Source organism: Seriola dumerili, unplaced genomic scaffold, assembly GCF_002260705.1.
Source record: "Seriola dumerili isolate Sdu_G_001 unplaced genomic scaffold, Sdu_1.0 BDQW01000056.1, whole genome shotgun sequence".
NCBI lineage: Eukaryota > Metazoa > Chordata > Actinopteri > Carangiformes > Carangidae > Seriola > Seriola dumerili.
The window spans coordinates 1,922,835-1,949,203 of NW_019174311.1; the positions used below are offsets into that span (position 1 = coordinate 1,922,835).

A 26,369-nucleotide genomic window follows, 5' to 3' on the forward strand; every position below is an offset into this window, starting at 1 on the left:
ATGAGCAGTGTAGTCCAGAACCCCTACATCGGCCGAACGCCAACCAGTCGGGTGAGTAGCTCCTAGTGGTTAGGATGAATGGATGGACAGATGATGGGACAAACAGATTAATGTTGCATGGATGTACTACCCATGTCTGGAGTAATTATAAGGGAACACACATTCCATAGTGAAATGGCGAAGGTTGTGGTGGCCCAAGATAATTTGACATGTGGTTCACTAATGTTTTTTTCTCCCCTTATTCTGTTTCTTGAGACACCACTGTTCTTCTGTTCAGTCTCAGTGAAAGTAGCTGGATGATGTGTTCCATCATTGTCATCAGGATGCAGGAAGAGACTCTTCAATTATTGATTGGCTGTGGATTTAGCAGGCTAGGAAAATGGAGAGAGCAGCGATTGTACACTGGATTTCTTTGGATGGTTGAGGACATCATAAAGGTTATTATACAGCTGTATTTATAATCTGTGGGTTTGTGAGCATTTATTGCAGTGGATCTTTGCAATAAATATCACCTCTCTTAGGCTTGTGTTCTTGCGAGAGATGTTCTTGATTTGTACGTAGGGGATCATAATATATACTGGTAGTATTGGCTGTGTCTATAACCCCAACACTCCATACATTACTCCATGATACATAAACCTCACAGGAAAAGTGAAGGCAGAATTTTTCTAACCTCATCCAACAGCAGGAGAGTTGAGGTGCTGAGAGAAACAGACAGTCTATATATTAATGAATATTAAATATACTGATGGTTTTGATTATTATAACAGCATTTGCACCCATTTTAGAATGTTTTACTCCAGCATACTGTCTGCCTGAGCAGCTATAACAACTGAACTTAAGTCCTGTCAATGAGTGAGAGATGCCACCCATGACCAGTTCATCAGTTATAATAATTTAGGGCAGCGAGGTTACAACCAAGAGGAGACAAGTGTGTATGCTGATCTAATGATGTGCATTCAGCTCGGTCCGTTAGACCTGTTCTTATGAAACAGCTGGGAGTGTGTGACTCTAGTCTGTAGTTTAGTTCATACACTTCAGTGACAGACCTTTGGAACATACAGTATTGTAATTCTCTCCATATGCATGCTCCCCCTCTCTTGCATGTCCATGTGTGCACTCCCTCTTTGGTGAGTCAGTTAGATAACCTTTAACTAAATTATTACTCAGCCAGGACTCTAAAGTGATTTTAGATGTTGTAATTCAGGACCCAAAAACCTCTAAAACAACTGGCCTGTAAGTGCCACTGCACAGCGACAGTAATGTCAGTCATGTTGCTCTTTATATTTTATGTCTATAGTTGACTGCAGTGAGATGGTCAGTGCCCTGACACCTTTGGTTACTTTGATTCAATAGGACATTTGAGAAACTCTAACCTCTCCTTGTTAGTGTGTGATATAAATGGATAAAAAGTAAAAAATAAGTAAAACCACAAACAATGGAGCACTATGCATATATCCCTGTTACAATAAGGTAAAACCTCTAACATCCACCTGTTTTTTTTTAATGAAATTTGTATTTAAATTAAAAAGTTTAACAGTAAGGCCAAAATACATTTATAAGACATCATTTGAAAGGTAACATCTTCTAGTTTCTGTAATTTGCTTGTTTTGTATGTGACAAAAACCCAACCTAAGCTACATCAGCTCATACATGGTATTTTTTGTGTATTTTTGTCCTCACCTGAAAAAGTCATATTTGATAAAACTAGGATAACTACGATATACAGTGCATCTGGAAAGTATTCACACTCCTTCATTTTCCCCACATTTTCTTATCTTACAGCCTTATTCCAAAATGGATTAAAAATATAAATAAAAAACTATAATATTTCAGTTTTTTTATTTTTAATAAATTTGCAAAAATTTCTAAAAAACCTTTTTCGCTTTGTCATTATGGGGTATTGTGTGTAGATTGATGAGAAAATAAGGCTGTAACATAACAAAATGTGGGAAAAGTGAAGGGGTGTGAATACTTTCTGGATGCACTGTACCTAATACAAGAACATGAAAATCATCATATTCCTTCTACATCTTGTCAAAAAGTGTGAAGATTCAGTCCTCTGGGCCTAATATGGGAGCTGTGGACTCTGTAGTTTATTTTTTCACCTCTTTAAAAGGAAAAGTGGAAAAATGTGCTTAAACCCTTTAATCTGAACCAACAGAAAACACACTGAAGCATTTTGATGCCTAAAAAACCTTTCAAAATCATTCAAAACCTCATACATTTCTGCCTGCATCCTCAGAAGTGCCCATCCCCCTTTATGTAGTTTCATTTGACTGAGCTGACGCCTGTTTTCAAGTTAGAATGATTGACAAAGACAGTAACCAATAGGAACGATTTCTCTGACTGAAAAAATCGCGTCATAATTTTTTCATTGGGGTACACTCGCTGCCCTCACCCAGGCCTCCTGGAGGGAAATCTGACTGGATCTTTGCAGGGAGACCTCCATTGTGTAGCCAGAAAACAAAAGACAAGCATTCCCACTGACAGGAAGATGGAAGGAGAGAGAGGCCCAATCCCAATGTCCCCCCTGAACCCTGAGCCCTGAACTCTCACAGACTTAACTGACGTCATCTGGTGTGGCTCAGAATGGTATAAAGAGGGATGGGACAGCCCTTACATCACGTTACCTTTATGATGCCAAAACATTTACATTCAATTGTGTCAAATGGGATTGGACCAGAGAGAGAGAGCAAGATGGATGAGATCGGGGTCAGCTCAAGATGGCGACAAGACCAGTCATAATTTGAGACGCTAGTGGACTGTTGTGGGAATTTGCACAAACTGTTGATAGAACGTCCTTTGTTGCCAAAAATGTGAGAAACTTCTTAGAAGAAACACAAGGACCTTTCCTGTGAAGTATCTTATTGCTGTTTGTACCCTAGCACCCGTTAAGAACAAGGAGAAACAGAGTTAAAGTTGTCTAACTTTAAGCTGATGTGATGGAAAAGTCAGCGGAAGATATGTATGTTTATTAAGGAAAACAGAACATGAGAGTGACTCTTATGCTTGTCGAGCTGAACACGATGAAGAATGTACTTTGTCTCCGGACACACCAGGGAAGAAACCAACTACGGAGATAAAGGGGAACCAAAAAAGGTAACACTTTCCTCATACAAGGAACTGACGCTCTCTGAGCTACAGGACACTATAGTCACAGCTATTATTCAGAACATAAAAGAAAGAGCAGACCAAACTGACAAGGGAGAGCTCTACAACACTGTTCAAACAGGAAGTCTAACCAATCACTGGATTACTGCCATCAAGGAGTCGTGGATTTGAAAAAACAACGTGGCTCTAAAAAAAAAACACGTGAGCAGCTGCAGAAGAAAGTGGCTGACTGAACGAGTGTGATCGATACAGCCGACGTCATAACCAACCAACCAGTGTGACCAGTAATTATCAGGTTCCAGTCCAGAACAGCCAGAGACATACTGTGGAAAGTATCCAAGAAAACCAACTACATAAAGAACAACCAATTCCACTTCACAGAGGATTTGACTTCAGCAGACAGAGACACCTGCAGTCGTCTACAGACAGCGGTGGAGGCAGCTAGGAAGCAAGGAGATGAGGACTACTTTGCAGGAAACAAGGCATTTATAAACAAGAAGGAGTTGAAATGGACTGAAAGGAGAACTACAACAGAAACAGAGTGGGTTGAATTACAGTGAACTGAGACGCCAGCAGTCGATGGAAGCTCCTGAGTAAAATGGAATATCTAAGTTCTGTCTTAACCATAGAAGTATATAGTACATTGATAAGGCAACCAGTATTTGTCACTTGTGCAGTTATGCCTGCAATTAAGCAGAATTCTTTCTGTTAATGTCAGGGGTCTTAGAAACTAGTAAAAGAGAAAATAAAGTGAATTTTATATTGCCAAAACAAAGGTGCCGATTTTTATTTTATCTAAGAGACTAATGCTGCAGAAGCAGATGAGCCATTGAGGGAGAAGTCGGTGGGGAAAATACATGTGGTTTTCCTTAAGGAGGAATAGGTCAGGGGTTCCTATACTGCAAGGAAAGTTTAAAGAACATATTGTTAATCAACTAACATGGAAACAGTAGATGGATAATCCTTCTTTTATATTGACTGCTCTCAGTTTATTATTATAAATATCTACACCTCCAATAAAAAAAACTATATAATTACATTTGCAACAATTGAAAGCAAAACAAATCAACTAGGCCTATTATCAACTTTTGTGGGCAGGAGATTTCAACACAGCGATGGATAGAAACATAGATAGCTGGCCTCCGAAGGACAGAGCACTGAGTGATTTGGAAACTGCATGTATTAGAATGGCCCTCACTGATATCTGGAGACATAAACGCTTAAACCAAAGGATGTATACATGGAGTAATAGTGATAGATCTCAGCAATCTCACATAGACTTCCGGTTGATCTCCTCAGACATAGAATATAAACTAGATTCAGTGCTAATAGAATCCACAGCTCTGACAGATCATAAGGCTGTTTCATTAAAAATCAACATGAGATTGACTAAACAGAACTTTAACAGAGAGTACTGGAAACTAAATAAAACACTTTCACAAAATAAAGAATTTAAAAATGATCCCCAAAAAATAAGTGACAAATATGGGAGACAAGCAAATTTAATGAACAACCCTGGAAAATGTTGGGAAGTAATGAAATTTGAAATAAGAAATTTAGCTATAACATTTGCAAAAAAGATTGCCAAAGCAAACAGAGAAAGACAACCCCAGATAATTATATTTAATGGAGGAAAGAAGCTTATCTGGTGAATCATCTCTGCAACTCACACTGGAACAAATATATGAGCAAAAGGCCAGAGGGGCCTGTGTCAGATCAAGGAGGAAGTGGCTAGAACAAGGTGAAAAATGCAGCACTTCTTTATTCTGGAAGAGAGACAGCTTTAAAACAGTCTGTGACCAGAAAATTAGTCTAATCGAAGTGAAAAAATGTATTGGTTCTCTGAAAGAGAATAAATAAATCAACTCCTTGACAAAGTCTTATCAAATTCATCCCTAAACCAAAAAAAAAAAAAAATTTACATTGGTCTTTGCTAAAATCTTAGAAAAATCTTAAAATCATAAAAATTAGGATTGGATGATATCATTGATGAAGAGCAATCTGGTTTTATGACAGGAAGAAACATTTGCAATAACATAAGATTAATTTTGGACATGACTGACTACAATGAAGACATATTGGATGATAGTTTTTGTTGATTTGTTGATTTTTATAAAGCATTAAATACAATAAGCCACCAATTTATAATAAAAGCTATTAAGTATGTTTTGGATTTGGAAATCACTTTTTGAAAGCTGTGTGTTTTGAAAGCTTTGTTTCATTTCATTTGGAGGAACAGATATCATTATCTAAGAAAATATATCTTGACGCAACAGTAAAAGAAGTTTTGATATGTTAAACAGTACTTTCAAAGTGAAATGGTTCACTAATTTGATGAAGAACGAAGGAATACGTTCCCTAAACATGTTTTTAATTTGATGGATAATATTAATTTTCTGCCCAAGTGTGATTATAAAATGTGTGAGTTAGCTGCAAATCTATGTAACTTCCATGAACAAGTGCTGCTGGCCTGGAAACTCATTTACAAACATAATTTCTCCCCAACTAATTACTACATTTGGAATAATGAGAAGATTCTATATAAAACTAAATCTCTATATTAGGGAAAATGGGTTGAGAATTGTAGTAGTTAGACAACTTGCTGGAGGACAGTTACTAACATATAATGAATTCCTCTCTGAATTCAAGCTACAGCTTCTTTGAGGTTCAGAAATGATCCTCTTAACAGTGGTATATTTAATGGAGATATACTCCAATAAAAACATAAGGAACTGTATACAGACTGTAACTCTGCCCCCAGGAAGATTCTATTGGGCTTCAATTAATGGAGAAAGTAATTGGCTGAAAATTTGGATAATTCGAGACAAATTAAAATTAAAGAGGTTTCCTATAAAATTCTTCATTGGACATATCCAGCAAAAAAGACACTGGGAAGATTCAGGATTGATATGGAGTATTCTTGTCATTTCTCTACTGACCATGAAGCTTTTGAGTCATTAGTCTCCACACTAACTGCAATAAAGATTAAGCACAGGGCATGTTTGCACTTGGAAAATGACATTAGATTCTGCCTGTCAACCATAACTGTGTTCTGTTCTGTTATAATAATAATAATAATAATAATAATGTGCTTGGTACAACAGTTTGAAAGGGTTCCTTGGCCTGGAACTGTTTGAGGAACCCTGCATTAGAGGGATAAGCATATACTAATAGAACTGGGGATTATATCCAGGTAACTTGTTTTTCTGTTTGTGTGGAAGACACAGAGAAAGCTGTGTGCAGCATGCTCACTGTGTGATGCTGGTTAGCATCACAGCACTATCCTGTGCTGTGCTTCCAAACAGAGGAACTAAAAGTTTAAATGGGTTATTTTTAAACCTCTTGATCATCCCCACCCTGAGCCTGTAAAGCTACCTCCCAGTGCAGATCTCAATCAATTCCAGATTGTCCTGTCATCCTGTCATCCTGTCAGCTTGTCCTGTAATAACAGGCCTAAAGTATGAATTATATTCACTTATATTTCCAGAGGTGCACACTCAGACCTCACACAACAAACTGGATTACACAACTGGTGCATTCATGAATTATTTAAATCTTCAGATGCAGCATGTAACTGACTTTGGGACTTTTCTAACTAGCAAATCTCCAAATGCCGATTGTCCTCAGTATAAACACACAAGAGCTGATTTACAAATGCTGAGCTGACAAATATAAATGCAGGATGAGGAAAATTAAAAGAAATAAAACGGGAATAAAAATGTGAAAGATGGACGACCTTCCCTTCAGTACAAAGACAAAACACATAACCCCTCCCCCTCTACTGAGGCTCCTCCCCTCCCAACCATGAAATAATACTTCCCAAGACAGTGTCTGTGCACTCACCATGTGTATCTGCATCGATTACAATGGGAAGCATTTATAGAACAAATTAGCAGAGATTCTTAAGTTAATTGTGAGACTTTTAACTCTCAGAAGATTATCTTGTCTTTCAATTCTTCCTTCAGCAAACAGTGGTGTGTCTCCCCACAGTGAATTATCCTCATGCATGTCACAATACCATAGATGTCTACCCAGGCACCTAGTATGTGAGTATGGATCTTGTGATGTCATGTGCATGTGTGCGTGTTCATCTTTTCACCTGCACAGACAAACAACAAAGCACATATGTCCTTCACATACGACTTGTCACTCACCTAGAAATTACTTAGTGTACTTCAATAATGCAGAAACCATGAAACAGCTGTGATTATGATGCACATGGCAGATGGAAAGGTTGTGAAGAGTGTAAGGTTTGTCTGGACGACTGACTCAGCTCAGCATGCTAAGTGTAGGGCTGTCTGAGTCCCAGACCTGAACTCTGCCCATGGACCCAACAACCAGCTACTCTGTGTAGCCTCGCCTCATGATGTCACAAGTGCTCCCTTGCCTCATTCTCTTCTCTTCACTGCTCCTGCAGAGGGGGACTGGAGGGAAAATTGAGTTAGGGCCAAAAGTTGTATTTACAACCACAAAAAGCAAATAGGCTTTTTGTGGTTTCACGGTCTCAATCTGGGACGTCCTGGGGTGTGTTCCTGCACGATCTGGCACACATTAAGGGGAGCAACTGTAGTGACGGAGAAGTAGTAGGCTACAGCAGCTAGGAGTATGGTGGAGTCTATGGTGGAAAAAAACTATGAAGAGTCCACAAAAAGTTTCTGATGCTACAGATTAAAAAGAAAGAGGAAGGATTACAGTCTGGAAAAAAAAGCGATCGATGGCAAAGACAAACATGGATTACTATTAAAGAAAATAGGGAGACTGAGGGCAGATATGGATGTTGCCTTACTGGTAACTGTTATGTGTCTCTGACTACTCAAAATCTGACTACACCAATCAAAGTGGACCAACAACACATTTCTCTCAGTCACTCTCTCAGGTCCAGCTTCAGTTAGCTCAGTGTTTGTGTAATTACTCTCACTGCCAGAAGGGGGCAACAGTTGCACACTGCAGGTTAAACCTGGTACCTCAATGAATTGGCCTTAAACAAAGAAACACACTCTCTCTCCCACATGCCATCTTTGATTCTGCCATCTTTTGCTTATACTTTCCTTTGCTTTACCTTTCACATAGACAGCATGCTATCCATGATGCCTTTTTGAACCAGCCATTCTGTTTTTGTCTGTTTTCCTACACACACACACACACACACACACACACACACACACACACCTGTATATAGTAGCACTGTAACCTAACAATAATATCTAATCCAATCTAGAGATTGCATTACATGTTGCGTGTTTCACTCTCTTAGTTATATAAATGTTTTTGAATATACAGTATCTACTGGTCTATTTGATGTATGTCCCTCCAACCGTTCTAGCTATTGATATAGTAATTTTAGGTGTAGTTATTAAGTTAATTACTAGAGTTCCTTTTGGTTTTTGTATCCACTTCTAGATTCCCAAGCCTGGGGGCAGTGGAGGGGCGCAACCTGGAAGTCGAGACAGCGGTGGGATTTGTCGAAGCAGTAGCATCAGCAGTGGAAGTGGCGGGCCTGGAGGCAAGATAATGTCTCTGTCGTCCATGAGTGACAGTATGCACAGTGGCCTGAGCTGTTTCCTGTCAGAGCAAGCACTGGAGCAGGAAGAAAAGCAGCAGCGCAGTCGCCAGTTAGCAGAGTTTCAACGCCTGAAAGAGGTTCGTGCAGCTGCTCAGCTCAAAAACCTGGAGGATTTCCTCAGGATGAACCATGTGTCACTCAGGGAAAGCATGTCTTATTCCACTGGTATGATTTACAGGTAAGCTGAGGCCATATATACAGTAGACTATATATATATATATATATATATATATATACATATATATATATATATATGCACAACAACCCACTCTGAGTCCCCTAGTAGCAACATAGGTAAGTTAAATGAAAAAATATATTACCTCTCTTCCTGGTAAATGGGGGCCTGTACAGCAATGAGCTTAGCAGTGGCATTTTTTTCACAGTGAAACTTTGGTGAGCACTTTGTTCCTCAACGCATATAATGTTTGATTATAGCAGGCTTTATCTGATGCAGGGGTTTTGCATTCAAATATAACACTGTATTAATTATAGCCTATTTGGATTGTGATAGACAATTGTAATTAAATGCTGATGAGCAGCAGGAAGTAGAGAGAGAAGAAAGAGATTTACAGCCACACCCTGGAACCTGGTTTTAATGTTGTGGCTGATCATGTATACCCTACAGCAGTAGAGCCCACTGCTGCAGCCCACAAGTTGGGAACCACACACTGGTGGTCCGCAAAGGTATTGCAGGTGGGGCAACAAATAAATTGAAATTTAAAAAAAACTAATTACAAAAAAAAAGTATATATATATATATATATATATATGTATATATATATATATACTATCACCCATAAAGTTGGAATAATTTTGTTTTCAGACACAATCCTCTGTTTATTCCTATTTAAATGCATCAGTAATCACTTTTAACCAGGTGCAATGATTACATTATGTGACCCAATTACCCAGGTGAAATGAAATAAATCACATTGTCACAATCATTTCATGGAAAGAGGTAAAAATATTTTTTATTCCAACTTTATGAGCAACAGTGTATATATACACACACAGACACACACACACACATATATATTTTTTAAAACAAAATAATCTTTTAAAAAATTCAAAAGGGCTTTTTTGTTTGGACCTTAACACAGACGGTAGTTTAGAAGTAAAGATTAATTTATTAAGTCTATGGTTAGATGAAGGGATGATGTCAAGGTACAGGTAGGTAGAGGAGTGGACAGTTTCTTCTGGGATCTGGTGTCATGGTCATTAGTCCTGAACTCAACTATGGATGTTGAATGTTTGGTCAGCTTACATAACGAGATGGTATGAGGACTCCTTCTAGATGCCACTGACAACCATTCAACCTTTTCATATAACTCCAGTGGCGAGTTTGATAACTGTCTCATGTAATGTGTCCAGTGGCACAGTGGTAGACAGTGTCCAGTGTTGGTAAGGGTAGTGGCAGCAGCATGAGCAGACAGGATATCTCCATAATCCAATGTAGACAGTAGAGCATGGTGAATTGTACAACAGGTGTTGTTTAGTCTCATTGTAATCACCTGCGTAATTATTTAATAACAAAATACCAAGGGAGCTCCGAAGTAGTAAGACAATGATCTTCTGCTGGACAACATTTCAACATTTCCTAAAGTGCCTGACCAGCGTCTCTGAAACTCTTGCCAACTCTCCCTATTAAAAGATGCAACTTTAGATTTACCTTTGTCTCCATGTTGCTCCATTAATCTCAACTTCGACAGAGACTTCACCTCACCACACGCAGTAGCATAACTTTCTTTCTGCCAACTGGGTGAAAATATCTTCGCAAAGGGTGGGACTTAGCAAATATTGGCTCTAACTCATTAACCATTTGTCCAGTCATCATAAATGTTAACTTCAGTCAGCAATTGGGAGTAGGTCAATCATTTTGAGCCTGCCCCATGAGGGGTACCACAAATGCCACAATCATATATCTCATTGATTGGTGATTGGGCTGCAGTGGCCAGTCACATACATAAAACCACACATTCTTGGTGTATTACTTCTTATCATGTAACAGTGTATCTCTCTCTCTCTCTCTATTTCTCTGTATTCATTGGTCAAACTAAACTAAAATAAAAGTTGCTGCCATGTTAATGTTCCAGAGTTGTAAAATCATATCTCTGAATGTTATAAACTGTTGTGCAGTGTTGTGGCATCAGGTAAGCCTCTGAATGCTTAATCTTTTACTTCAACTGAACTTCTTATATTGGATTACATTGTCTCACACCTGAAGCAACATACTCCCACCACTACAGAGCCATCATTAATATTATTATTAAGACCTTTCCTGCTTTGACTAAGTCAAATTGTCTGCTGTGAAAATAGGCATATAACACAGTATGGAGGAGGCAAATGTGTGTTATTTTCAGTACACTTCATTGTGCTGCTCAGCAGGACACAGTGGTAGGGGCTATAGGGCCATGTACCAGGTATAGCCTATGTGAAAACAAACAGCAGAAATTCAATTATGAATTGCCCTCTCATTGCTCTTTGCTGATGTTTAAAGTAATATATATCATTAATATGATAAATATTTTATAATTAGCTGTTGTGCAGCTCACTTTTTTTTGTCTGCAGAAATCTGGGGAAATCGGGGCTGAGGGTGTCCTGTCTAGGATTAGGTAAGTGTGGCACATACATACAAGTGCATCAACAATAACAGTAAAACCATGAATATCTATGGAAGTACAGTACATAATGTAAAGATTAAACTGAATGAGCACCAAACAAATTCAATTGCTATTCAGTCTACAAGTTAGCTAGTCATGTGTGCAGTAATTCCTACACAGCTTTCACAGATGGAACTTCCTATTACTTGCTAACTATTAATGTCTTGCAAGCTTCATGAGGATGTGTCCATATCCAGATGTGTGAAATGTATGCACTATATAGTGCCCTTAAAAATCCCAGCAGTGGTGCAGATAAGTAGTGCCTACGCCATGTGTACTATTTTCTGCTCAAAATCTCACATGTGAAAGTGGAAGTGAAGATAAAATTCTTTATCTCTAAGAAACCAGCACATATATCCCTGGTGTTTGACACAGACCAACCGGGCCTGTTGCCTGTTCAGCACGTAGCCTCTTGAGCTCTGCCTCACCTTCTCTGCTGTAAAGGACAGGAGACTTGACCCCAGTGTGGAGGGAGTTGCAGCTGCAATGTCAGGTTGTGGAGGAGATGCCGTAGGAGAAGCTGCAGCTGAAGCAGTGGGAGAGAGACCAGGTGAGGCTGTGTCACACCTGTTGGAGAACAGGTTGAACTCATTGGCTTTGTCCACATCACCTGATGTTGCCTGGCTGTTCTTCTCTTTACAGCCAGTGATGGTCCTCATCCCCTTCCACACCTCTCTGGTCTTGTTGTGCTGCAGCTTCCTCTCTACTTTCTTTTTGTAGTCCTCCTTTGCCTGCTTTAATCTCCTCTTCAGCTCATGTTGCACACACCTGAGCTTCTCCCTGTCTCCATCCCTGAAGGCCTCCTTTTTCTGCTTGAGGAGGGTCTTGATGTTACTGGTGATCCAGGGTTTGTTGTTTGGAAAGCAGTGTACAGTCCTTGCTGGTTGTACATCCCAATCACTCACTCACTGGCCTCCAGGGTCCAGTTCCTGAATGAGCGGGTGGTTGCAGCCTGCCTCAGTACACAGGGCTTGTAAGAAGGCTGAAGAAAAAAACAGATTATGATCTGATCTGCCAAGTGGTGGTAGAGCTGAAGCAGTGTAGGCCTCCTAGGTTTGTGTTACGCCCATAAAGTTGAGTACTCCAGGGTGACATACTTGAGTGTTTGTGAGGATAAACACCAAAGGCGCTGTGGGTGAACTGCCAACTAAGTCAATAAAACCATCACAATAATCACAACATAAAACATCAATTCAATATCAAAATTACACTATTTCAAAAATACAATAAAACTATTCACCAAATATTTACAATGTTAATTTGATATTATTTTACTATTTACAATTATAATGTTCTGTAAAAATACAAAACATATATACATATAAAACAACACAGATTAATGAGTGGGCAATTAAATAAATATCCTATGTGCCGCACATACAACAGATCAAGTGTCTTGTTTTCCCTTGTGGGACAGTCAACATACTGAGTGAAGCCAGTCAGGTGAGAGGTGAGAGTGACATGGTTAAATGGGGCCGCATTATCCAATGGGCATTATCGGCATTATGGGCACGGGCCCAGGGGCACGCGCACTTGGGGCTCAAGCGAGCAGTTTGGGAAAGAAACATTTTTTTAAAATATTTCTTTTCTCTTTAAATTTCAGATAATGACACTATGTACAACCAGTAAACAGCACGCTGCTATTGAAGAAAAAAAAAACCTAAACAGAATGATATAATTGGTCAAGTGCAAGTTTGGAAACCATGGTAACAACCCGTCCCGCCCCAGCGCCCCAAATGACCCAGCGCTGAACCGACCGAACCGTGGGAGTAGTAACAGGCTAGTTCAAAATGAATGAAAGTAACAGAAGTGGATGTTTTAAACGCAAAAAGACAAAAAGAGGACAGGAAGGCGTCTTTATTAAGAAGTGTCCCATCTATTCACATGTTCTTTGTCAAACGGAGCCAGGAGAATCAGGATGATGAAGTGGAAGATGACGTGCAAGCTAACCGGAGGAGGCAACCGTTAGCAGCGCACCACAACCTGAGACTATCTCACAGTGGATTTAGCTGGTGTCTGACCCGGCGTTCTGAGGGGCAATCGACGAAGATGCTCACGCTGACCTTACATTTGTATTGATTTTTAACTGTCTCGCGATGCATCGTTACAACCTACATTGGATGAAACATGATATTATCACTATCAGAAAGCTAAAAAGCTCTGGATGCTTTAGTCACCCTTTACTTTAAGGCTTTTAGTCAAGTTGTATTGTAATGGTTACTTTTCATTTTCCTTTGAGGTACAGTGCTCTCCACAATGAAATAGAACTTTTTTATATTTGCCCTGTACTATGCCTGATTTGTTAAAGAAAGAAAGAAAAAGGCCTGACATCACAAAGTGGGACATTGGGTTAGATTTTGGTTGACCTATGCTGTTTGCATCCTTTTTTATCACTAGAAGAGGAGAGGAGGAGAGTAGAGAAAATAGGGGGAAAGGAGGAGACAGACCAAAAGAGCATCTGGAGACAGGAGAGGAGGAGACAGACAGACAGACAGACAGACAGGAAAGAAACATTAACAGGTGTGTGGATGTGTGTTTGTGTGTGAATTATGGAAGAATCAGAATCACAGAACTGGATTGGTGGAAGTGAGGCAGTATGTGTTTGCATATGCCAATAAGCTTAGGAAAGCACTGTTGCAATCATGTGGTGTAAATCCTGTATGATGGAGGATATCTACAGGTGTTGATCAGTGTAAATCCTGTATGATGAAGGAAATCTACAGGTGTTGATATTGTACTTCAGGTTGTGATCATAGGCTGTAGCCTGTCAGTGTACATCCTGTATAAGCTACAGGTGTTTCCAATAATCAGTAGCCTATAATTCAAAACCTTGACTTTGTAAACAACAATGGCAACGTTGTGAGAGAACTCCCTCGGTACATAGAAAGGTCTAAGACCAACTGCCAACAGTTCAATATACCGACAGCAGATCTTCTCCTTCACTGTGATATGATTGTTCACAAGCAGAACCAGTCCTCCACCTTAATGCTTCCCACCTCCTCTGGCGTGTCAGCGTGACAGCAATCTGAACATGATACATGCCCCTGCCCTCCGCTCACACAAACAGCAGGCAGAGAGAGAGAGCGCGACAGATCTCTCTTCTTCTGTGAGTATAGTAAAAATATGTCACACATAGACGGATATTTGACGGAGTTGGTGAAATAAATGTGTAAGATAACGTTTATCTTGTGGAGAAAAACAACAACAACAAAAAAACCGGAGCTTATTGATACTGCAGTCTTGAATAATGTAGCCCCGGGGCCCGTTCAATACCGGGGTTCGGTACCCATCCCTAAAAATAAATCAGGAATTAATTTATAATGAAAAGTATTTGCGTGATTCTCTGCAGTAGCTCAGTGACGTCGGTCGCCACAGTCACGTGACGCAGGCAGTGTGTTTCTGGCGTCACTCTGTCAGCTTCACCTTCACATACGACTACTGCGCTCGCTCTCTCTCGCTCCACCACTGAACCCTATGCAAAGAGCTATTCTTAAAGGAGCCACGCCTCTTGTGTACAACATTATCTGTATTGAAGTCAAATAGTGATAAATCACCTTCATGCATGGCTAAAAGTCACGCATCATCCATGTTGATGAGATACAAAAAAGTAGAAAATGCATAGCAAAATAACATTGTTAATATTTTTAGAACCCCCCTCCCCCCCAAAAAAAAAAAAAAATTTCACAAATCTTGTTTTATGTGCCACCCGTTCATGGCAAATTTTAACAACAGCATAAGATGGCAGATATTGATAAATTGGCCATGCCCATATTCATCAATCAGTACAGAACGACAGGTCCAGCTTTGTAGAGTCTAAGTAAAATTTCTCCCTGGGGACAATAAAGTATATAGCTATCCATCATGAGATCTATCCAACTTATGATATTGGTTAATACTTGCCCCCAGAGCATGTGTACCAAATTTGGTGAAATTCTGTCCCCAAGGCATTCAGGTACACAGGCTAATAATAAAACGACTAACGTTAATGTGGGAGCTCGGCAGCAAACGTTATCAATCCTGCCCATCTGTAACGTTAATAGACAGTGTTAATTTAACAGGACAATGTTATTTGTATTTTTGGTGTTTGTGTCGCCCCCTATGGGTCAAACAGACAAATGGTCAATGAGTTATGGCCAATATTCACTAGGAACCACCATTTCCTATTATATTTTGGTTGATGGCAGCCATCGTTTCCAACCGATCTTGTGCATTTACAACAAAAATATGTATCTCTGTCCAATCAACAGGAGGAAAAACAATAAGGTTCTATCCCTTTGGGATTAGAAATTAGAATAATGATAAACAAACACAGACACGAAATAAAGTGGTGCAAACACAGAAGGGTTCTAGCTCATCTGTCCACTAATCAGAAGGTTGGTTGCATGATCCCCAGCTCCTCCAGTCCATGTGAGAAAGCCCTGATGGCTGCTCCATAAGTGTGTGAATGGGTGAATGTAGCAAGTATTGTAAAGCGCTTAGAGTGGTTGATAAGACTAGAAAAGCTCCATATAAGTGCAGTCCATTTACCATTTATATTTTACACTACATCCAACAACAGTTTTAAAGTTTGCACTAGGAACATGGAGGATGTAAAGTGGAAAGTTTAATTGTGCCAAAAACAGATTAATTTTATGCCACAGGTCATCAACACAAACATTTTCAAACATTCTGTCAGACTCGAACTAGGACAGGACCCAAATGCACGACTCAAAAGATGAAAGTTCAACTAAATGATATTTATTGACAAAGTACAACAGAAAATCACTCTCAGAGAGGAAAAAACGGCAAACGCCAGAGAACAAAAAATCACTCGGTGAGGAAACAACAAAGTAACAAAATAACGTGACTAAGCACAAAGTAGTAGTCAAATGTCAAAATAAAACAGGAAGCGACGAGACAACATAGACACAAGACAGAAACCTAAACACAACCAGACACAGATCATGACACATTCACTAGCAAGAGCCCATACTGCTCGCTCAGATTTAGTGCCACAATTCTGCCTGCAAGTTCAAACCTTGTGTTAAACTACAGATTCTGTCTTAACTCATTCTTCTCACAGATCTGTGCACACTCTCAAATGTTGGCTTGCAAACTGAACAATACCCAGATTTGTTGCAGTTCAATAAAATTTGAATGTGTTTCAATCTTCTATTGTTTACTATAAATATCATTATTGTGTGCTGTGATCCCTGATCTTCTGTAGCAACACACACACACACACACACACATATACATTGTAATCATTTTTATTTTTGTGCAGGCACGTGGGTTACCTTTGGAGGACAGATAACGAATGAGGTAGGAGAGAACACCTACACAACTCTCTCATTTAATCCAGGCTCAATGAGAGAAGAGGTTCAACAAGTAAAGTATGAATCTGTGTTTTCACAGACCAGAGCAGTGCTCTGATTGTCAGGAACTGGCCTCTGAAGGGGAAGATGCAATAAACTGGAAAAAGCAGGAAATGAGACTTGGGTTTGGCTTGAAACTTTAAACATGTTGAAATAATGTTTGATGTTTCTGCTGAATGTCTTTGATGATACATTTACACAAATCATTCTAGCCGTGCTAATAGAGCTCACCACCTGGGCCAGACTCAAATGTATGTATCTACATATCTATTAGGGTTGTCAAAAAAATCGATACTCAGATACTAATTGATACTAAAAATTAGTATTGGATTAGATACACAGTATGGATACCAGCACTGCTGTCTTCTCCTCCTTCTGTTGACACAACTTCATACAGCAGCACTGCAGACAGGCAGGCACACAGCCCCTCCTCTCAATAGCATCTGAACACATGAAGTCTAGTTGACGTTCACAACACTGAGCTGGTGTCGCCAGCAAAGAAAACTACATTAACATGGCAAGTGCTGCTGCTGAAGGACCTTCGCATCCTGTTTTAGTTGAAATTGGAAAAAGTGCCGTTTGGAAATATTTAGCATTATTATTTTACCTGGCCGGCGGCACACAGTAACATTAGCTGTTTAACTAGATAACTAGACTATTTAACAGGATAACACAGTTATTTGTGTCTGAAAGGTGTTATTTTTATTACTATTAAGTCCCAGATTGAAGCTGAGAAAAGTCAACCAGCAACTAGACAGAAACAGTGGCAGCCTACCCTAACAACTCTATTTGATCAGCAATGAAATCATGGTGCCAAGTCACCAGGAGCACAGAAAATAAGCAGGGCTGTAGCTGAATACATTTGCATGTCATATATATATATATATATATTTGCATTACCTCAGACAACCTAAAAATAGTGTTCGAAATTCTAGCATTGTGACAACCCTAATATCTATTGGCTGAATTGCAATGAAATTTGATTTTGGCACCCACAGGATGAACTGTAAGAATTTGACTTTTCATTTAGCACGATTATCCGGTCAAAAAGATTTGACCAAACACCTGACAACAGAGACAGAGTCAGTGTTTTTGATGACTTACTAGTTACTTGGCTGTAAAGCTCCAATTCAAGTCCACTGTCAAAGTAAGTAGCAAGTCCCAAGACAAGATCCAAGTCTTTTAAGCCCTAACCAAGTGACTGTTGAATTAGGATGAATGACAGCATGAGGCTAAATTTATTGGCTAGCAATAAATTTATACTCATACAAAAAATCCACAGATGCCATTATCACACTGAATATGTCAAGGTTTGGGAATATGCCTGCCAATGCATTTTGACCCCAATCCATAAGATGTGCCACAACCGGAGGGAGAATTTTACCAAAATGGCTTAATAGCTAACTAAGCCATTCCTGTAGCCATGCCAACACTGTGGCAGAAAACAGGACATACTGTAGAGTGAAGCACTCTTCAACTTGTCAGCAGGGCTTTGAGAAGATATTTTCACACATTGCTCATCTTTCTCTTTATCAACTCAAATTTACTGTTGAAGGTGGCAGAGGAGCTGATGACTGTGGCATATGAAAATGGAATCAATCTTTTTGACACCGCTGAAGTGTATAATGCTGGAAAGTAAGTATGGCTCTATTTAAACTTAGTTTCACTAATCCACATTCTGTAAAAGCATCTGGCTAAATCACAAATCTGACTGTAGCTGTCCTGGGCCCTGTTCATGTACCTGGTATTAATATGCATCTTTGGTGATCTTAGGACAAGTGGACAGCTCTAAGTACGTCACTTCACACCCGGCATAATAATGTGCCTCCATGTGCGTCTCCGGTGACCCATTGTGATCAAATTAAGACAAAACTGGTTTAAACCTCTCTGGACTTAAGTGTGTTAGCCAACATGATCAACAGTCCATATCTGAGTGTAGGAGCCAAAATATGTTTTTGCTTATGTTTATATTTGCTTGGGCTGCACATATTGCGTCACCATCGTCATCATTATCACCATCGTCTTTTCATTACTTTATTCTCACAGTCGGATCACATCAGGTTTTATAGTTTTGTGGAACAGCTCCTTGTCAGTCCTTTTTGATTTTCATTCAATAAACTTCACTAAAACGTCATCTGGTTTTTAGTATGATTTTGTGGACGTGTCACAGACAAGAGCCTACTAAGTCTCTCAGCGGCTTTATGGAAAAGTAGTCGCTACACTGAGTTTAAGACAAAATACTTAATGCTGAAGTCACTTTCAGCTCATTATTCCTTCTATTGTCCAGGAAAGGGTATTCCATGTTATTGTTAAGTACCACCACTTTTCTCCCCTCTTCTGTTATCCTTTCACGTTGGTGACAGCCAGCTCAGTATCACCGTGATGGAACTTCAAACATTCACTTAGATTCAAGGATGAATTGATTAGAATTTGGTGGTCACAGGTCAACGATCAAGGTCACTGTGACATCATAATGTTCTGCAAAAACACTTCTGGACATTATTCAACGCTGTAACTCAGGAAGTAGATTGCGATGGTTTTTCTTGCAACTACAACTGCAAGGAGGTCATTCTAGTTTCTGGTTGTTGTTTATTATCAGGGAGAGAGGTTGGTCCCATCTAACCCAATACCGCCCCCCGCCGGGGCCCTGGCCCAGGAAGGTGGGGAACAGTTTTTCCAGACCCCTGAATAAAAGAAGAATAGAAGAATAAAAGGAAGAGATTGAATATTTTAATATGATAAAAATGAAGCAAGAGAAAGAGAAAAAGAAAGAAGCTAATGATAAGTAATAACTCATCCCATTTTATGATTCTATAACAGCCCTAAACTACATAGTAGATTCTAGAACATACCATCCCTTCATTATATGATATAGTAATGTTTCTTCACCTCATCTGTTCTATTTAGAACAACGCGAGCTGCACATTGAAACACCTGAGCATGGGTTTCATTGCATCTTTCTATTACTAGTCAAACTGTTAAATTGCTCTGGTGCTACTTTTTCTTTACATAATGTTGGTTTGTTTACAGATTATATTGCCTGTTCATTGTTTTGTTAATTAGTTAATTACAATACATTTCTATATAAGTGGCTGTTGAGAAACAGGTAAAGGGACAAATTGTACCTTATTCAGTGTGTTTTTATATATTAAAGAAACATCATCACCCCCCCCCCCCACCCCACCCCCTCTCCAGGGCTGAAATCCGTCTTGGGAAGTATCATAAAGAAGAAAGGATGGAGGTAGACTTTTCACATTGTGTGTCTTATTTGTGCAAATTAGAAATTGATATGCATTACTTATGAAAAAAATCATAATCACAATAATAATCATAATTAGTATTTAAGTATATATTCAATTCAACGGCATTACCCCAGTGGTGCAAAAATACAATTCAGTAGTTGATGCATAATTCACGTTTGGCCCCCTATTTTGAAACAATTGTTTTTTCTAGTAGAAAAGTAAGGCTTCATCTACAAGTAGTCTGGATCCAAGTGATCCAGGGGGAAGATATCAACCTAACCCTGTCCCCGTGTGGTCTTTCAGTCTGGTTGATGCATTGAGAAAATGGCTCCCATTCTATTCTATTGTTATTTCACACCAATGACAAGGGGGCAGTCTCAGACTCACTTCTTTGAGAGACATTCAAGATTGTAATGTAAAGACACATTATTTCACACCAGCCAGAAAAGCCTAAAAAGGATATTTTTCAATAAAAAATGACTGCTTGGTATTTGACAAATAAAATAAGGCAATATTGAATATTTTGTCATTGAAACATATTGTCATATTTGATAGTATGAAATTCCCAGTGTAATATCCACATTTATATCTGTTTTCTCATGCAGGCGTTCTAGTTTAGTCATCACCACCAAAATCTTCTGGGGTGGAAAGTAGGTATCATCTTTTTCTCCCCTTCTCTTTATCTCTTGTTTCTCTCAATGACGACAGTGAAACAGAATCTATTAGCCACAAGCTAAGGCATTAGAGGCAGGAGACATTACATGATGACTGAGGATTTTACTTTAAGTCCCTTACTTAGGATTTATTAGCTGAATATAGGCTAAATATTTTATGAATGGTTTATAACTCACTATAACGCAGCAGCAGAGACATACACACACACACACACACACATAGCACACTCATTGCCAGTAATTGCACTGTGTCAATCACTTGTAGTAAGACAGCCTGGTATATTTTAATCATCTCGATTCACACCTTTTGGTTCTCTGTGATTCGTGTCTCTGAGGTGTCAGTGCACTTTTTCTCTCTCTGAAGTTGTTCAAACTTGATTTCCTCACAGACCCAGTGTTTTTTTCTTCCTCAGATGTGATATTTTAGTTTTGTTTTCTTGAATCAGTGATTCCAGCTTGTCAGATCTCGTGCTGATCAGCTGAGCAGTAGACAAAGTGAGGAGGGTCGTTGGTGTCGGGTTTCTCCTTCTTACGTGGAGGTGGTTTGGTTTGAGTAATTGGCAGCTTGGAAAACTCTTTGTCTGTTACACTGAATTTCAGTTGGTCTCTTGCAGTATAATCATGACAGGTGTTTAGTTGTTCAGTTAGACAGGGTGTAGGCAAAAATCCACAAACCAGGAAACGAAGCAAAGTCATGAGCCAGGCCGGTCTGGATGGTGCTGGTGAAAATCCTGTCTGAAACAACACACACAACCAAAAAAAAAAATTACGACAATCAAACAGTAAAATGATGAATAAAAGTCAATAATAAAAGTCAGTTTAATGAAATAAAACTTTTAGCGCATTTTAGTGTCTATTAATGAGGTAGGGATGATTGTGTCTTTGCGTATGGTTTATTAAGTAGCTGTAGCTTTCAGGGCCACCATACCATAGACTTTTTGTAGGAGTATGAAGCTACATAAATCAAACAGCTGGCACTTACAGAATTAACAGCAGAATAAAGCAACAGGAAAAGCAGAGATGTATAAACTACATAAACTACAGCTGACAAATTCAGACAAAATGCCATGTTGCTCGACAACCCAGTAGTTGTTGATGTGTACAGTGTGCACACATCTGTCTGAACGCCACTCTGCGTCCTTCACAATCTACTCTAAATCCATCTTCCCTGCTGGTTCTCAGTCACAGCTGGAGGATCCACCGTCAGTATTTTAGCATTTAGAGTTAGCCGCACCCAGCATGCACCTGTGGGCGCCGAGTGGTGCCTCCAATCAGCAGCTTCTTCTCTGCTGCAGCTGCTGATCATTTGTTGCATTTTCACACAGTCAATCATTTCTTCATCACATGACTTTTGTTTTTACTCAGTAACAATTCCAACTTTAAATGTAGCGAAATAAAGTAATTGAGTCAAGAAATATATAAGTGTAGGTAACATTAATGAGTTTTAAAAATGTAACTCATTACTTCCACCGTTGAGTACATCGCACATGAAGTCGGCTTTCTGCCTGACATATTATCCACACACTGTATTTATAAAGGATGAACTGAGTTACACTGTAGAATTTGGTTCTGTGCTTTGTGTTTATGTATTTCAGTGACCAATATAAAAGAGACCCTTTGAAATGATCTAGTTTTGAGACCCTGAGTTGTGAAATTAAATTTTTGTTTTTCAGAGCAGAGATGGAAAGAGGACTGTCCAGAAAACATATCATTGAGGGTAAGGCTTTAAAGATCTCTGGGAATTATAATTAGACCTGCATTTATTTGTTTGAAAAATAGCACACACAAGTTGTTCAGAGCTGCATGTGCCACCACAGCCGCCCAACATCGGGATGCTTATATATGATAACACAATCAATATGTAATTATCTTTATGAAACAGGTCTAAGAGCATCACTAGAGAGACTTCAGCTCGAATATATAGATGTGATTTTTGCAAATCGACCAGATCCTAACACACCTATAGAAGGTGAGTATGTTTATCCTCCAAGAACTTCCTGTGGTGGTGAGACTATACTCATTAACTCATGTTTGACTGGTCCAACCTGGTGATGCTGGTTATTTACTTTATAATATTTAAGACATTAACAGTTTTTTAAAGGTGAACTCAAACATACAGACTCGACAGAGACAGACATGGAGAGAGAGACAGAGACACAAGCTGTGGCAGTAGTTACATACTCTGTTGTTCAAAGTATGTCACAGATATGTAACCATCATTGATATTCCTGTGTGTGTGCTTAAGAACTTTCTAAATGTCTGAGAAACTTGTGGAAAAGTCATTAAAAACATCAGACACACACACACACACACACACACACACACACACACACACAGCGAGATCAAGGCCTCTTTAAACACCTTTACATTCAGAAAACCTGGTTGTGCTCACTTATGCTACAAGCCCTTGTGCAACATTGCTGTGTTGTTTTTCTGATCTGGGGAGCTCAAGTCCAAGAGGTGGTTCTGTTGCAGTGAAGAGCATTCTATCTACCGTGTGCTGAACCCAGAACTTCTACAAGCAGCATCTCCTTTTTCTTCCTATAGCTGTTACTGCCTTTTGTCTGAGGTTTGCTGAATCTTTGTGACTTAGCTAATTTGGGCTGTTCTGGTAGAGACGGTGAGGGCAATGACCCATGTGATCAACCACGGGATGGCCATGTACTGGGGTACATCACGATGGACTTCCATGGAGATCATGGTGAGTTCGCACACAAGTTTCCTGCAAATCGTCTTATCAGCATCATATGTTCGGTTCTTTGTAACTAAGATTCACGTCCAAATTATGTTCAGTCTGAGCAGGTCGAGGGATGCTAGTGCTGGTCTCTCTGTCTGTTCAGGTTCAGATTATCCTTTGGTCTAATATAGACTTGTGTTGCTGCACATTGGGTTTGGGGGGGGGTTGTGATCAGGTGGAGATTCTTGGACCAATGAAGAACTGTATTGTGCACAGATGTTGACTAATTGCCCCCTCTGCTATAGGAGGCCTACTCTGTGGCACGACAGTTCAACCAGATTCCACCCATCTGCGAACAGGCAGAGTACCACATGTTCCAGAGGGACAAGGTTGAGGTGCTGCTCCCTGACCTCTTCCACAAGATCGGTGAGCAGCTGCCATAGAGGAAATAATGAAGAGCTCACAGTCCTCATCAGTGTTATGTATTATTATTTATTTGGTTTGTAAGATTGAATCAGCTGTGCTAAAAGCTGCCATTTCACTTTTGTTGAAGTCATTGAATTCTTTGTTACGTTATACCTTAAGCATATTAGTTAAAATTTAGTTTGTTTGTCCCTAAAATTGCAAATAAACCCCTCATGAATATGCGGCATTGCAGGTATTGGAGCTATGACCTGGTCTCCACTGGCTTGTGGGATTATCTCAGGGAAGTATAACAGTGGGATCCCCCCTCATTCACGTGCCTCGCTGAAGGTAACACTTGCGTCTTCCACTACTTATTATGTCAGACTGTTGTGTCACATTCTTCATCACCTCCATCTATACTCACAACACAACTCAAGTGTTTCCAAGGGACATTGATAAGTGATGAACCCAGCTGGGACGCACTTGTTCACTGCTCTGTGACTTTTGAAGTTAGGTGGGTTCGCCTCGGTGGCTCATCAGGTAGAGCTTGTACCGTTTAGGCTCTGTCCTTCCCGCAGCAGCCATTGGTTCGAGTCCAACCTGCGGCCCTTTGCTGCATGTCATCCCCTCTCTGTCTCCCTGACTTTCCTGTCTCTCTCTGTGCTATCACAATAAAAGTAAAAATACCAACAAAAAAAAAACTCATCAAGTGCGCATGGCTGTATTATAATACATCCATGCAAGTGTGTCCCAGCCGGGTTCATCACTTTTTTTTCCCCAAGTTTTTTTTAGGGGGCATTTTTTTTGCCTTTATTCCAACAGCGACAGTGAGAGAGACGGAAAGTCAGGGAGAGGGAGGGGATGACATGCAGCACAGGGGCATTTCGGACTCCTGCCCGTGCCGTTGCAGTTAGGACTACGCCTTCATGGCTTCATGGACCAGCGTCATCAGTCCATACATCACACACAGTACGCACCGATCAGGTGGCTGCTTGCAGCCAACCAGCAACGGGCATTATCAGCATGAAAACCAGCATTATGTTCAAAATAAAGAAAATGAAGTTTATTCATATTAGAACTGCATGTTTCCATGTATCAAGACTGACCTATTGTTATTAGGATTATCTAGAGAAGTTATCTGTTGTGGCAGTCATGGTCGAGTACCTGTCTTACCTTTAGGCCTGAGCTCTGCACTGTGCTGTCTACAGGGTTATCAGTGGATGAAGGACAAGATCCTGAGTGAGGAGGGACACCGTCAGCAGGAAAAACTGAAGGAGTTGCAAGCAGTTGCTGAGCGACTGGGCTGCACTCTGTCCCAACTAGCTATTGGTAAAACACAACTGAAATGTGTTGCTCTTTGTTTACATCCATCGTTCCCTACTACATTTTTATAACTGGAATACCTGACACTTCTGTAAATTCTATCCATGGTTTCTGCAGAACACCATCTTTGAGTTCCCATGTTTCATGGTGACCTCGAGTTTTATAGTCTTCCACTGTTATAACCTCAAAAAAGTCTTAGTTTTGTTTTTTTCATAAAAAATGACATGCAGACCACAAAATCTTCTTTACACAGCATGTAGAACAATAAAAAATACATGACTGCACTTACAATGCTTGTTGTAATTCCTTAGCCTGTGTTGTTGTCCACAAGACTTAACAACATGGCAGCTGATGGACTGCTTTCAGTCTTTTCTCTCTGTGTTGTAAATTCCAACAGCCTGGTGTTTGAGGAACGAAGGGGTGAATTCTGTGCTGCTGGGAGCTTCCAGGACCGACCAGCTGATGGAGAATATCAGAGCAATACAGGTCAATACAATTTGTTCATAGCTCCATAACTGCAGGTAACATTAAATGATACCAAACACCTGTTAAGTTTACTTGGTCCTGACCAAACAAATATATGATCCACTGTTGCCTTTTAATTCTGATCTGACTGACTTTGTACAGACAAACCCCAAGTGTAAAAACAAAATCATATGAACCCACAAGTAACTGATTTCCCCACAGCCTCAACCCCTGAACCTGAGAAACAACACAAACTGATGGATTTATTCTGAGTGCTTATATTATTATTATTATTATTATTATTATTATTAGTCAAGACTGCAACTGTACTTCATATGCCTTCAAGTCCTCTTGTACTGTAATGATATGGCTTTAATGAGGAACTGTAAAAATAGAGACTGTAAAAGTAGATGACAGTATTTTTTAGATCAGTTTTTGTGAATGAAATGTGTTCTGAGGGTTTGTTGTTTGTATTCTGAGACAAATTAGCATCCACTGCACCTCTTCCTGTTAGAGGCTGCTTTGACTTCCAGTGGTCACTTCACAGTATGTTGGTGCTCACTGTTGCCAGAGGATGCCCAAGCTCCTCAGCACCCAGCAGGTGGATTGTCCAAACACCTCTTGGTCTGGTTGTAGGCTACATCAGAGGTCAGAGGCCTCATACCAGCTGAAATGCCCATGACCAAACACACCTGCACACCAGAGATCTGTGCGACACTCGAAGTGAAGGCTTGTCTCAAATATAAGGCAGGAGGTAAACTGTTTGAGAAATGACAGTGACCGTTCTCTCTTGTCTCCACAGGTTCTTCCAAAGTTATCGCTGTCTGTTGTATCTGAGATGGATGGCATCTTGGGAAACAAGCCCTATAATAAAAAGGACTTCAGATCCTAG

General features: G+C 39.8%; 1 protein-coding gene across 1 annotated transcript; it reads left to right on the forward strand.

The window, feature by feature from the left end:
- On the forward strand, nt 1-26,369 carry kcnab2 (potassium voltage-gated channel subfamily A regulatory beta subunit 2). Its single transcript, XM_022741807.1, is given in 16 exon segments — nt 1-51; nt 8,515-8,855; nt 11,246-11,289; nt 16,601-16,638; nt 18,247-18,326; nt 19,887-19,896; nt 19,898-19,932; nt 20,539-20,583; nt 22,281-22,324; nt 22,490-22,576; nt 23,223-23,308; nt 23,590-23,710; nt 23,943-24,037; nt 24,898-25,018; nt 25,410-25,498; nt 26,280-26,369. Coding segments are annotated over 16 exon segments (1,377 nt in total).